The 15337-nt window shown below is 41.2% G+C and overlaps 1 protein-coding gene across 1 annotated transcript in view; it reads right to left on the bottom strand.

The window, feature by feature from the left end:
- The window catches only part of RAB31 (RAB31, member RAS oncogene family), a 62155-nt gene that overhangs the window by 28185 nt on the left and 18633 nt on the right, over positions 1–15337 (bottom strand). The window contains exons 2-3 of the mRNA XM_064705843.1: positions 5612–5691; positions 3451–3532 (exon numbers count right to left, since the gene is read on the bottom strand). Of these exons, the coding sequence (XP_064561913.1) occupies positions 3451–3532; positions 5612–5691 (162 nt within the window). The remainder of the gene's footprint in view (positions 1–3450; positions 3533–5611; positions 5692–15337) is intronic.

Here is a 15337-nt window from a genome sequence, read left to right on the forward strand (position 1 = left end):
AGGCAGCTATAAAGAGCTGTGGACATGTCATCAGTCAGTCTTTTCCTGAAAATGGAGAAGGGTAAAAACCAAAAGAAGAAAAAGCTCACAACTCAGAATAATTCCTATCGAGCTTTAAACTGGGCTCAGGTAATTGAGTCCTCTTCTATTAAACAAAATTAAAAGTCCCAGAGTTCAACACAGTAAATTTTAAAAAGACAGAGATAAATTTTACTGCCCTAGAAACAGAGCCCTCAGACTGCCTGTTTGCTGCAATATTCCTCAGCTGGCAAAATGGAAAGCTGGCAGCCACCCAAGGTATTCAAACAAAACATTGTAATTAAAAGCTACTTAGGGCACCATGAACCAAAATATATGCTAATAAAAACATCATTAACTAACTTGCAAGGAGACTCTTCTTAGGGGAGGGAATCTTTGCTAATAACAACAATTATTGGGCATGTAAGTCCCATAGTCTGCAACAATTCAAAGCTAATGGGGAAAACATGAGACACGAGGGGGAAAGTGACATTTGGGAAATACTGGTGTGGAGGGAAAGTGACTGTGAAGAAAAGAATAAAGCAAGTTTGTTGGATAGCACACCAACACAAAGCAACCAGGTCCACAGAGAGCAGTACTTAGGCACAGAAGATAGGGGGATTTTGTGAAGTGTTCTACCAGTTTGTTTCTTTCTAGTCAAGAAAAAGAGAAAGAAAATAAAAACAAGATAAAAGGATTAAGAAGCTCTCTCTCCTTTTGTAATCATGTACTGTGTGAATTTTTCACCACAAGCCACACACCCCTCTCCTGGGTCTCCTCCTAGGAAGCACACTCAGCACTCACCCCCACCAGGGATATGACAGAAAAGCTTTTAATCTCCATTTTCTGCTGCATTATTGTCACTCTGCAGCATTGACTCCAAGCTAGCAGTTTCTCAGAGAAAATAATGAACAGGGAAATGAAAAGTCATTAAAAAGGACAAACTCATGAATGAGGACCATGGAAGCACCACTCCTGCTGTTTCTGCCTGCCTGCTCCACCACGGTTAAGCTTTGAAAGTTTTTAACTTTGATGGCATAAGTGAGGCCTCAGTTAAATCTCAGCCAGGGCTTTTCTGCTGTGAAGGCTCCACATCAGCACAGAGACACAGCTGGCACATCTGGGGAAGCACAGGGCACCCCAGCTCCAGAATAAGCACAAGCCTTGCTTGGGCTTGCATTTAGGAGAGCAAAGCCAAATGAAGGCAATGTTGAAAGAGCAGGGAGTCCTAAACACTGCTCTCAGCAGTACAGACTGACAAAACTGACAGGCTTCAGCAGTGGGACACAAAGCCTCAACAAAAATCGCAAAGAACAAGGGAAGGACAATTCTCAAAGCAGAAACAACATTCAGAAGACATCTATTAGTACATGGTGAAAACAGCAATAGGGATAGGCTGGAAATGTTGGGTCATCATTGCTGGTCAGAGAATAATCAGAAAAAATTACCAGGGGGGAGACATTTGTTCTTGAATCAGACGGAGGAACACAAAACAAAGCAACCAAAATTTTCTGATTATAGTCAGAAAGATACTGAGAAGCATCATGTGTTTAGCTGCAATGTAAAACAGGAATGTTCTAGGACAGGGAATGACCTGGACCAGTATGGACCTCACCTTGGGAAACTTGTCTGCCTCCATAGCTTGCACTCAACGCCAATGAACTTTATTTACTGTATCACTCTACACCTTCCTAGTCCTAGTGAAGGACTGGGAATACACTGTGCAAACACAGAACAAATAGATGGTCCCTGGACTAATTAATGATTACTAATTAATGAAAACCTTTACCATGCCGTATCCATAATAAATTCTAAGCAATCTAACAAAGGTTGTGGTGCTCACTGCTCACCACAGCTTCTCTCTCTTTCTCTCTCACACACACACAAAAAAAAAAAGGAAAGCAGATGTTTGAAAAACGATGAGCTAAAAAAAAACTGAGAGGAAACATAAGGGACTAGTTGGGAAGGATGAATTGTGTGTCCAAGAGTTAGAGCTCAGTCACAGATTTCCTGCCTCAAATGAGGCATCATTTTTTTCAGAAAATATGTAAATATGAATATTGCCATTCACCAAATTTTAGAGGGCTTTGAGAGTCCTTAGACTATGTAGGAAAATAGATAAATCTTAATATAAGTATAAATCCAATTGAGTTTTGTGTGTAAAGTGCTAAAAAAACAAAAACAAAAACAAAAAACAAGGAGAGCAGGGCAGCAGAAAGAAAAGAGATAGAATAAGCAAGGAAACTGAAACCATGGGAAAGAAAACGGAACTTTTCCTAGCTCTTGCAATAATTAGTCAGTTATCAGCTACAGACCATGCAGAAATGGAACAAACAAGATTCAAGGGAAGGAATTAGGCTTCAAATATGTTTTTCAAGGTCTATTTTCCCATGACAAATAACTTACTGAATTGTTATGAGCCAACAGATTTCATCAGTCACTTTATCTCACACTGTGCGTTATAAATAAAAGCACAAACATTTCCTGCAATTAAGAGTAAAAAAATCTTCTTTGCCCACAATTCACATACAAAGTATGGAGAATACAGTAGGATGTATCAGGACTGACATCCAGTCTGTATAAATATCTCATTTTATCCCAACCTAATGTGAGCATAGCTGCAATTTCCTATGAAGACACACTGGCCATTTCACAAGTTTGATGTTCTAGAAGTGTGCATAGGTTTTTGGATATATATTAAGAGAAACCTTCAGCTCTACCATCTAGAGTCCAGTACTGCATACTACTGTCACTGAGGCTATTAAACGAAAAAAAAAAATCAATCCGACTTATATATAGTCCAGATGAAGTAATGCCCAAAATTCTGTTATGGTTTGGTTTTCATTTCTGGTGGTTTTGTTTTTTTTTAAAGTCAAAGGAAAAGCTGCTCAATCTGAGCAATTTGCTTCATACACTTGAAAAAAAATCAAGATAAAAACCCAAAGTGGTTCAGGTTGCTGGTGGTAATTTCTTATAAATAATAACAGCAGACACAAGCCATGCCCATATTCCCTGTCCCAATCCAAGACAATCCCCGAGTCACCACCTAAGTTCAGACCACCCCAGCCCTGGGCTGCAAGTCAAAACCTTTCCAACGCCAATGAGAGCTGCCACAAGGAAACCTGATGAAACCAGAGGGGAGCTGGATGCTGCTGGGGCACTGCTCAAGCTGTCTTGGGGAAGGTGGCTGACAATTCACACCATGGTTTGGGCTTTTTAGGTAAGTGGTATGGTCAGCCTGTCTGCATTTTCATCATAAGGAAAGGGAACCCACATCCTTGGTGCCTGCTGACCACCTGCACTGCAGAGCCTTGCAAAGATTCAGGAGGTTGATGCTTACAAAGTCTTCTGAAGATGAAAGGTTTAGAAAAAGTACAGCACCACATTAAGAGAGAGCAGGATAATGAAAGCATTCTGCAAACCAACACTCACCCGTTCCTGACCAGCTGTGTCCCAGATCAGAAATTTATGAAGCTCATTCCCACATGGCACAGTTTTAGTCATAAAGGATGCTCTGGAAATAAGGAAGAAAGAGAAATTTGTATCATAACTGACACTCTGAATATGTAACCTGTAGATCCTAGTGAGTTCTTCTGGATTAGACTGCATTTGGGGGAAACTCCAAAACCTTGATAAAATACCTGCAGAAGTCTCCCTTTTCTCAGATAGGACACATGCTACTTATAGATGTATTTTTTTAAAAGAAGGGAAAAGCCTCTGAAGTTCAGAGGGCATTTGTTCATGGGTCCAGGAACACAAATGCTCCTGCTGCTTAACTCCATCTTCTTGGTGGTACAGACCTGAGAGAAAGGCAACAGACAACATCAGGTGCCACTTTTCACTTGAACATATGAGACTGGATCACCTGGGAACAGAAAAGTCACCTGCTGGAGTGCACATGGTTAACAAATGCAAGAAAGTTGTTCTTCATTTCAACTGGGATGAAGAAGTCTTGGTAGTTTCTTTTATTTTCCATAGGAAATGAGATAGGTCTATATTTTCAAAGTTTTTTCTTTTAGGAAAGAAGTTTTCAAATTTATAGGCTTTTTTGTATTACAGCAGTTCATTTGAAAGCTGGTAGGAGAGACTGCCAAACTCTGGCAGATTTCTATTTTCCCCATCCTATCTGGGTACTGATGAACCATTTTTGTTGTGGTAACATTTTTCCTGGCTCATAAAGATGCATTTGATACAATGCATGGTTGTTACAAAAGCACCAAATGACATCAAATGACATTTTCTGAGAATGATATACGAGAGTTCTACTCTACAGCCATCTGCGAATTGCTTGAATTTAACAATGCTGCATTGTTTATGAAAATACTAACTAAGGGGAAAAAATGGCCACATTTCTTTGGTTGTTTTCAGGGTGTGTTCTCTCAGTTGTCACTCTCCTTCTCAAACCAATAAGCAGCACTTTACAGCTTCAAAAATGGGAACTCTATAGATCCACACTGGCTACTGTTGATTGCAAGGATTATATACTTAAAATAGTTGAATAATTTGGAAGAAAAAAACCCTTATCTGTGCAGACAAATAATATCACCTGTGTGAAGCTAGTGCTCACATTTTAATCTCCCAGTGGAAAAAAAAATCCCTTTAGTTTTCATAATTATGGTAACAGAGGAAAATTGTTTTCCAAATTGAGCAGAAGGCATTTACTTAGCAACAACAACTACTTGGGGAAAAGGGCAAAAAAAACCCCACTCAAGTTGCCATCAATTGTTTCACTGCAAACAAGTGTCCTTCAGCCAGTAATTTCATTCATGACATGCTTCCTTTCTCTCTGTCCATTTTTCTCTATTTATTTCATTCAGGAATCCAAAACTGTCCTGGAACTTCTACATGCAGCTTCCACCTAAGACTCCTCCTTGGGTTGAAAGGCAGAGCTTCAGAAGGTACTGTCCAACCCTCTGAACAACACACAGCAATCAACACCAATCCTTCACAGACAACTTAAAACACCTCTGGCACACATGCCAGATCAGCCCTTTCCCCCCAAATTACTCCTTTCTGTAAATTTCATAATAGCTTCCTTTCCCATAAGAGATCTATATCTATAACTTCAAAAATTTTCCAGGTTGCATTGGACTTGGAAAATCTGCCCCTAAGGTATTAAAAGAAAAAAAAAATTTGAATTAAAATCTACTACAGGACTATTAGGATTCTGATGGTCTGATACATGGAAGCTCAGGAGTTTTTAAAGAAGTTACATAAATTAATTACACTTAGTTTGAACTGCATTGTTCCTATTTTAAGAAAGGAAAATGTGACACATCCTAAACTTCAGCAATAGCACATCCATATGGGGAAACAGACACTGTCCATGTTCCAGCCCAGCCTACCAGGGCACTCAGCAAAGGTACTTTGAGGGCTTCCCATGGTCCTCCTGCCATCCCTCAGCTATGGGATGACCTGATCATTGTGCAGGTCACAGCCTCTCGGGTCGTGGGGTGGTGCTTTTTGTCTTGTCAAGAGCTTCCCACTTTAGAATGTTTTTGCTGTAGGACCTAAGGACTTAAATCACTCAAGGGTCAGATCTGAAACCTCACTAACCAGTAAAAAACAAAGTGATATTTTGTCTGATACTTACCCAATAGTAGGACTAATATTATGATCAAAGTGGTCCTGGACAAACCGACAGACGATGCTTGATTTCCCAACCCCAGTATCCTGAAAAGCAAAGAAAGCATGACAGTGAGTCAAGGAAGTCACATCCACAAGACCCCAGATGTCAATACTTCACTTGATTTATTTTCAAGAATTAATATTTGACTCTTTGTTCTTGTCCTGTGGCAAGCAGGGCACCTTACACATTTCAGAGGAAAAGTAAGGACATGGCTCATCCTTTTCAAACAACAGCACTGTGAGTGAATCTCCCTGGCCCTCTTCCCAGGACTCCCTTCTCTCCAAGCCCTCTATTTCATTGGATGGATTTTATATTCCTGTTGCAAGGACTGCAGTCCATCCAGCAGAGCCATTTACTTGTACAAGCAAACCCTGTGCTTTCCAACACGCAGCGCATTGCACGGCACAGCCAGAGAAACAATTCCACTCAGGCCTGTTGCACAGCCAGCCCAAGCAAGCCTCCAAAACAGACTAATAACACCAACATTTCAGCACACTGACAGCACTGAGTTAGTGAAAATAACCTTTTCATGGCAAGACAAACTAGCCCACTCAGTGGAAACTTTGCAGAGACTTTGGGTGGTTTTGAAAAGGTGGGAGTGCAAAAATCTGGATCCCCAGGGATGTGCAGCTCTCCCTGTGCATGCCATGCTAGAGGTCTGCAGTGCATTACTTTAAAGGCAGCACAGCTTACTTTCTGCACTGCAACATGGCAGGCTGATTCCATTTGCAGGAAGAGTCTTTTTTTCCCTTTCAATTCACCAAATCAGTAGGGAAAAATAACAGCAGTACAATACTGAAATAAAATTCAAAATAACCTGAAGCAGCAGGAGAAAATTTGAAATTACGCAGAAATATTATTTGGGCACCTAAGATATAAACAACTTCCCTAAAATGCAACATTTTTCAGTCTGTCTGTTTTTGCCTAAAGCCTTGGATGGTAGGTAGAACTTAAATTATACAGGGAATTATCAAGGAAGAGGAGTAACATTATCACTGTGTCTTCCACAGAATTGCAAAGAGCCTCCTTAGAGACAAAAGGATGCCAGGAAATCAATACTGACCTTTCCAAGACATTAACAATGACAGCCCAGGGTCCAATCTAACTCATTAAACAGTCAATGGAAAGTTTTCTATTAATTTCATTGAAGTGATTGCAGAACTAGCAGATTTTACCTGGTAGCTCCATTTGTATACACATTTTAAGATGACTAATTTACAAAACACTCCTGAAAAATGCCAAGATAAGACAATAGATTTTGTTAACAGCAAAACGCACATAGCTTTTCTATTAAAAAAACAGAAAAGCAGCTTTTGCCCACTCATAGCTACATATTAAAAATAGCACTTCTGCCTCCTATAATCAGTTTTGCAATATGTTATCTTCTTTTTGAATAAGAAAGAAAAAGAATGCCTATATTTACATTTCCTTCCACCATGCTTACATGAAATTGTATTGTCACACCACTCTTTATGGACAGCACTTATCAGAAAACCATCATTTAAACTCTCATATTTAATTCAAAGCTGTCCTTAGTCAGCTTAAAATCCATAATAAATGCTCATGTTACATAGACAGTTGTTTATCTACTCTGTTCAATCAATAGGAAAAAAAGATCAAAGAGAGGAGCAGTGTTTAAAAACAGCCCTGTAGCCTTTGATCAATAGCAGTAACACATCCTGCTACTATTCCCAAATTTTGCCTTCATTATCGATTCCAGCTGACATCACTGTATAATTAATACACCAGGATAGCAGAACGCACTAAAAAAATAAAATTAAAAAATCCCTCTGCCCTGAAATTGAGGATCTAATTATTTTTCATGGTTTCAAATGGTGTAGAGAAACTAGAATTACCACCCACTGGTGGCAAGGAATTACATTTCTCTCTTGTGGGGACAGCGTTTCTGCCACGGTGTTAGAAACTAGACATTGACTGTGGTGACCCGATGATGCTTCAGATCCATCTGCCTCCCCCAGCTCCCCTGACAAAGTCACTCCCAATGGCAACTGCAGTCACAACAGGAGCCAGGGTCTCTGGCAGGGACGGGACATCCACAAGCATGGATTAAAGCTCAGCTCATCTTCCTGGAACCTCTTCATCTCTCAGTTCGTGGCTCTTCCTAATGTTTCATGATAACGTTAGAAGGACCTTTCAAAGTTTCTACTGCTTTCACATCTCACAATGAGCAACTTAAGCACATGCCAGGCACACCAACAGCCCTCCAGAAGCTTAAAGGCTTTCTTACACTTTGCTCCTGGGGTTGCTTGCACTACCAAGAGGGCTAAGGTTTCCCTGGAGTAACTGGAGTGAAACCAATGGACTTGGACCACGAGTGAACCTGTTCCTAGGACGAGCACTGCTGCAGCCATGGCTGCTGCTTTCCAGGAGCCAGGCTCTCCATTGCACCAGGGGGGCTCAGTTGCAACAAGCACTCCCAGCTTCCCTTTTGTTGCCTGGAGGATGCAAACCACCACCTACCAGGGTATAATTAGAGCACAGAGGGGAAGGAAGTAAAATAGAAAAAGCTTCCTACTTAAGGCAGTGATAATCCAACATGGGATTTAAAACTGCTTCAACAGTGTTCAGTCCATGTTACTGAAAACTGTACTGGCACCCATCAATCAAGGCATTCACCTGCCTGAAAGCAAAGTAAATCATCATATGAACATTATGCAACAACTTGAAAACAGCTAAGGAGACCTTAACTTTTACCAACAACAGGGAACTGTCTTTGAAGTCTCTCACAGAAGACAAGGAAAGCAGAGTTGTTGCATCAAAGAAGTAGAAAAAACGTTTTTTTTCTCAGCAGTGCATTGATATTGAACCTCCTTGCTAAGACTGTATAAACCTTCCCTGCAATCATCTGCTTTGTACTTTACTATATGGTCTTTCTCTACACAAAACTATTTTTCTAACATCTGATGGGGATGATCTCCCTTGTTTTGTTCTTTTTTCTTCAAAGGATTACAGCAGATTTATCAAGCCACATGTCTGGGTAACATTCAGGCATACAGAAGATTTATTTTTCCAGTTCTCAGAATTCTGCTACTACACCCTCTAATCTGTTTTTCTGTTTTGTTTTACCTGATGTTGGTGTACATAAAACATCAAACACACACGAAGGTATAACATCCTGGCTTATGCAAAAGGTCATGGTGGCACTGAGCAGAGTGGATTGTTTAAGTTTCAGAAACTGAGAAGATGCCCTCAGGAGTTATGCTGCACTTCAAGGAACAGATCCTGCAATTCTTTGGGAAAATCCTCATTCACAGGAAACCCAAGGGCTTCAGCACTACAGTCATTGACTCATCATGATCAAGAGCATACCCATCAAGGAAAGAAGTGGCGAGAAATGAATAATATGAAATAACTATTGCAAATCAAAGTGTTCACAAATCACTCAAGGAACAAACTACAGGTTTCCCTTTATTCTTTTTCTTCTTCATAAGCCTCCTAGCACACTTAGAAAATATCAGTTATGAACCACATTGTAGCAAGATAAGCAAAGTGGGTGGGGTAGGGAGGAAGGAAAGAAGCAGGAATGTATTTCACAGTAAGTGAGCCACTTTTCGTTTGCCAAAATAAGTAGCTACAGCTTCAGAATCTCCCCTGGTCAGCAAAATGGATTCAAAAATCTGAAACTGTATCAGATGTTTCTGATAAATACAAGGAACCAATGCAAGCATGACTAATTCCAGACTTTTAACGTTTAACTCCGGGAAACACATTCTCTGTCCTTCCAAAATCCCTTAGCAGCAGATTTAGGTGTGAGGATTTCAAGAGCACCAGAATGGAGAGCAGAATGCCACAGAAAACAGTGCCTCCACCCACACTCCTGCTCCTGGGGAACCACCCCACTTGGCTCTCCTTGGCTCTCACTGCTGTAAAGGAGATGAGACTGTATTTCAAGCCAGCAGCATTACAGGATGCTGGCAACTCATTTGCAGGCAAGCAACAACTGAGCTGCTTCTGGCTGATTTGCAGCAGCTTACAGGGAGATAAAAAAAAAAAAAAAAGAAAGCAGAAAAAATATGAGCAATATATTAAAAAGGAAAACCATTTTCCCATTACAAATAGGCATTTGGTATATTCCTCTGCCTATTGTTCCAAACACATTTATCCCAGCAGAAAAAGCTAATGCAGAAAAATTGAGTACTTTAATTTAAATCTGGATGTCTCATTTATATCTTTGCACATAGGGCCTGGTCCTCCAAGCACTTTTCTAAACTGGAGGAAGCTATAGCACCCTGTGAACACATCCCTGATTAGGCTGTTAGTCTGCAGCCTTGATATTATAATAGCTTTTAATAGAGTGAGGGTCAAGCCCTGTTGTGCTGACTAAACTAATTTCTTCAGGCAATTTTTTTTCTACATCTGAAATTGAATAAATGTTGGATGCACACAAAAAAAAAATCCACACATATCATGACTGATGACTAAACAGCAGCCCTATAATCATGCACACTGCTGCAAGAGCTTTTTTAGCCTCCACTACGCAGTCTTTCTCTGCTATGTTAACACACAGGGCTTCCTAAGTATGTGTTAAATTAGATAAACCATACAAAAGCCCTTTATGACTCTAGGATTTTGGAAATACAAACAAAACAAGAACACTAGACAGCACTTCACATGAGGAAATGGCACCCTAAGAATGAACACACTGAAGAAACTGCCTTCTGTCCTTCTACTTGCAAAGTAAGGACAAAAAAAGAAAAAAAGAACATCTGGCTTGTAACCACCACAGATCTCATGACTAACTTCCCATTTCAGCTTTAAAGGAAGGTTGAGACACCCTGGAGACAGGCACCACAAAAATCTGCATTAAGAAGCAATGGAGAACTGACCTCTATATAAACAGGGATCCCACACACAGCTCCTCCAAAAGGAAGTTTTCTCATCACCTTGGACAAAGCCAGGATTCAATCAAATTTACAATGTGAATATTTAAAAATGTTTAAAAATTAAAAATGCCTGTCCCTTCAAAACATTCCTCACAATAACTAAGAGTCACTGAGACATCGGCTACAGACAGGTCTCATTAAATCTGACAGGGTTTAACATGAGTTAGTCTTATAGATCAAAAGAAGAATGAGCCCTAGCAACCTGGAGGGTGTTAAGTACTAAGTGCTCAAAAATCCCCAGGCAAAGAAGATGTTATTTCAGTAATAATATGAGAAACATTTGGACCTGACAAGTCTTTATCCTTTCCCACATGCCAGAAACTGATCTCACAGCTCATGTGGCTTCCATCAAATTCAGCAGACTTCCCTGCACCTCACAGCAGGAATACATCTGCTCCTCAGAGCCCATTTGTGCCAGGCTCCCCAAAAGCTGAGCAGCCACCACCCTAACTTGAGCAAAGGCACCACAAGCATTTGGTGGCTGAACCCTTCCTCTGAGGATCCCTAATCAGGAGAAAAAGAGCACAACCAATGCAGTCAGGGTTAGTTTAATAACAGGGTTAGTTTAATGTAACCCCCAGGAAGCCTCTTTTCAGCAGGTATAGGGCTGGAATTACAAAGCTGCTCACACTGATGGAACTCAGGGTTTCAGCCAGAGAGCAGTACCAGCAAGCTGCTCTGAAGCTTTCTCCAGACTGGTCAGCATCAAGAAGTGCAATTTAGTGCATGCACCAGAAACATCTATGGTCAAATTTGTCTTTAACAATTCACTCGGTGTCCAGTGAGATAACAGCACCTTCTGTCTTCCTTCAGACAAAAAACCAAACAAAATCAAAACAATAAAAATCCCCAGGCTTGATGAAACACACAGAATTGGGGTGTAGTCAAAAAGCTGTCCCACTCTCCTGGGTGGGGAGGAGAGGATCTGCTCAGAGAGGAAGCTGGCTGCTCCTCATTGTTAAGAGAAGCAACAATTCCTGGCTCCCTGTTACATATTCCCACCACCGGACACTCTTGGCTGATTCATCCCTAACTGAAAAATAACAGAGGAGCCAGTTCATGCTCAAGATTTCCCAAGCTACATTCCACTTTTTGTAACACTGATTTGATTCCTGCCAGTGCTAGTGCAGAGAGGAAGGAGAGGTCCTAGTCTTGTTCTGAGCAGAGCTTTCATTGTTGAAGCATTAAAGATGTACATATGAAAATACTTGAATTGGTATGAATTTACCAAAAAGGAGAAAACTGTCCTTTATTATCAATGTATTTAGTATTTTATATACCAAAACCAAGCACTGAAAAGCTTTGCAACTGGCAAGGCAAACCTGAGGTAGAAAGACAGAATTTAAACTTTAGGGGAAGAAAAATAATCAATGAGTCACAAAAAAAAAAAAAAAAAAAAAAAAAAAAAAAACACCAAAAAATAAAACCAAAACAAATGCAGAGAGACCATTCATTCTAGTAGCTCTGTAAAGCACAGCTGGTTTTGACTTGGCAAATCAGCTTCTGCACATTTGAACAGCTCTTCTTTCCACTGCCAGAATTGGCCACGCTTTCATTTTTGATTTACAGTTGAATCACCCTGGCCCATTCCCATTACCCTCAGCAGGACTTTGATGGAATCTGAAAATTCACAGCAGTGTAATCGCATCTCAGAGCTGCTAAATGGTTTGCATTTCATTAGCTATCATCAAACAAATTGCAGGGCCTGGGCTGTAAAGTATCACTGGGCTTTAGCAGAAATGTAAGCTCAGCTCTGGTCAAGCCTGGTGCCCAGGAGGAATGCCACTCCTCGGGCACAGTCTGGCATGCAGCACTGAGACACCCAACCTGCATTCTGAATGCTTTCAGGGTTGCCAGTTCTTAACCCAAAGGCATGTGACAAGCTAAGGCTGAGCACAGGATTATGGCTCTCTTTTAAATTCCAGTGGAGGTAAAAAAGCAACAAGCTGAAAAATAAATTAAAGCTCTGCAATTTCCAGCCTGCTTTAGCCCTCTGTGCCTGCCTTCAACATTTTAATCATTACTCTACTGATCAAATGCAGGTAGCATTGCAATACTTTCCATGTCTTACTAATCCACTTACAGCTGCTCTGGAAGGCTGTGACAGGCAGCTTGAAGAGCATCTGAAACTGCCTTTGGATTTTTATCAACTGTATGAACATACAAGGAAGAGTTATGCACAACAGATTCCTGAGGGCAGTTTCCAAGGGCAGTATTTTAATCCAAGAATTACTCTGCCCAATAAACTTTATGCTATCCTTAAACACATCCTTCGCCCTTCCCTGTGTTTGGGTATCACTTTCAGTTGTCTGAAAACACTGCTGTAAGGAGAAATACCTTGCAGGAGACTGAGGTTCAGACACCCCTGGGACTGAATTGAATCTGCCAAGTGTCAGGCTTGTCCCAGGGAAAATGAAGCCAAGCACTCTGGAGTGGTGTCTAGGAAGAAAAAAAAAAGCTTCCCGCCTTTATTCGGTTTTTCCATCTGCAAGATGTATCAAGTGGGCAAAGCTATCACTGCATAACTGCACAGATGAAAATACAAGAGCAGCTCTTAGACTCACACACTGGCTCTCAGCTGCTTCACCAAGACAAAACTGCCTGAAGCTTCAGCCTGAACCACAGGGATGCAGGTACAGGTGCTCTGAAGCCTCACTTCCACAGTCAAAATACAGGCATCTCACCCAGGACTAATGATTTCTGTAAATTCCAAATTAAAATTTTGTGACTGTATACCATCAGTGATCTTCAAGGAATTTCTGCAAAGATCTGGGAGATACTCATCTGTAAAGCAAATTTTTGAAAGGGAAGAACTAGGACCAGAGCTGGCTCCCAAAAGTGTAATTTTGCTGTCATGCTCTTTCCTGAGAGAAGGGTACTTGCCAAATTAACAACACTCACACTGAATGTTGGAACCCAGCTGCCCACGATCCCAGCACAAACACATGGATCTCACTGCAACTCTGTTTTGAGAGGGAGGATGGCCACCACCGGCCTTCTCTGGTGGATTCTGCAATGTCTCATTTCAGTAGGAACCACCACAGATCTTCTGGCCATCTGTCCCCGTGTGAACTTTACATGAAAATCCCTATTTGCATTTCCCTTTGTTGCATTCCCTTCTTTAAACTCATAATATATGGTAGTAAAGGCATCTTTTAAGTCAGTTGGTACATTACTCCCACTAAGTTAGGATGACCTATGCCAACTCCCACACAGTAAAAAACCCTACACATCATTCCTAATTGCTTTCAGGCCAACATTGCTGTTACAGAGCACAAATTAGCTACAGAATCAGACTTTTTCTTCTGGAGTGCATTAGAATTATATCAATTCCCTCTACACACAAAAGTGCAGCACTTGTTCTACCCACAATCAGGTCAGTCCTGTTATATCAGAATGCAATCCCTCCTCCTAGTACTGCAAGGACTGCATTTGGCACAGTAATTCTTGGCTCTATTGTTCTCAGCTGCAATGTGAAAATACTTATTTGGTTTTACCTTGCAACAGCATTATGGGGATGTTAAACAGTGATAGTTCTAAAGCATTCAGACAGAGTAACAAAGGGCTATTTAAGTTCTTTAAGAGATAGCCAAGCACTGAGTTTATTTGTTTGGTATTTCTATGCCTCTTCAATACCACCCATACATGTCTACTGGCTGTTTTAAAACAGAAAAACATTTGCCAGTCAGGGCTGAATGTATCTGGCCTCCTGTGGTGGGCTGATGCTGCCTGGAAACCAGGTGCCCAACAAAGTCATCCTATCACTCCCTCAGCTGGGCAAGTGTCGCAGACATCTTTTCATGAAAATCCTTTCCTTAGGACTTTTTCCTCCTGAGAAGCTGGAGGCCTCAGGAACAAAATGTAAACATTGGTTATCTGCTGCTGTGGAATGCAACAGGTGGATCTGTGATTGGCCTCATGTGGTTGTTTCTAATTAATGGCCAATCACAGCCCAGCTGGCTCAGACAGAGTCCGGGACAGCTGCCTTTGTTGTCATTCTTTCCTTTTCTATTCTTAACTTAGCTAGCTTTCTGAGGAGAACCTTTTCTTCTGTTCCTTTAGTATAGATTTAATGTAATATACATCATAAAATAATAAATCTAGCCTTCTGAAATATGGAGTCAGATCTACGTCTCTTCCCTCATCCTAAGATCCCTGCGAACACCGTCACAGGCAAGGGAGAAAAAATATAACAAAAAAACTGTGGGTTGAAATAAGGACAGGGAGAGATCACTCACCAACTCCTGCCATGGGCAAAATAGACTTGAAATGGGGAAATTAATTTAATTTATTGTCAATTAAATCAAAGTAGGATGATGAAAAATAAAAATTAAATCTTAAAACACCTCCTCACCCACATCCTTCCCTTTTTCCCAAGCTTAACTTTACTCCTATTTCTCCACCTGCTCCTCACCAGAGCATAGTCTCTGCCCCTCACTCTTCCTGAGGGGGAAGACTCCCCACATTCTTTCTCTGCTCACATGTGAGTCCTTCCCATGGGGTGCAGTTCTTCCCAAACTGCTCCAGCACAGTCTCTTCCATGGGGTGCAATCCTTCAGGCACAGACAGCTCCAGTGTGGGTCCTCCATAGAGTCACAAGCTGGGCCAGCAAAGTTATTCCAGCCTGGGCTCCTCTTCTCATGGGTCCACAGGTCCTGGCAGGAGCCTCCTCCTGCATGAATTTTCCATGTGGTCACAGCCTCCCTGAGGCATCCACCTTTTCCAAAATGGTCCCCTCCATGGGCTGCAGGAGGATGGACCTCCATGGGCTGAAGGGACACAGCTG

The sequence above is a fragment of the Zonotrichia leucophrys genome, chromosome 2, assembly GCF_028769735.1.
Source record: "Zonotrichia leucophrys gambelii isolate GWCS_2022_RI chromosome 2, RI_Zleu_2.0, whole genome shotgun sequence".
NCBI classification, from domain to species: Eukaryota; Metazoa; Chordata; class Aves; order Passeriformes; family Passerellidae; genus Zonotrichia; species Zonotrichia leucophrys.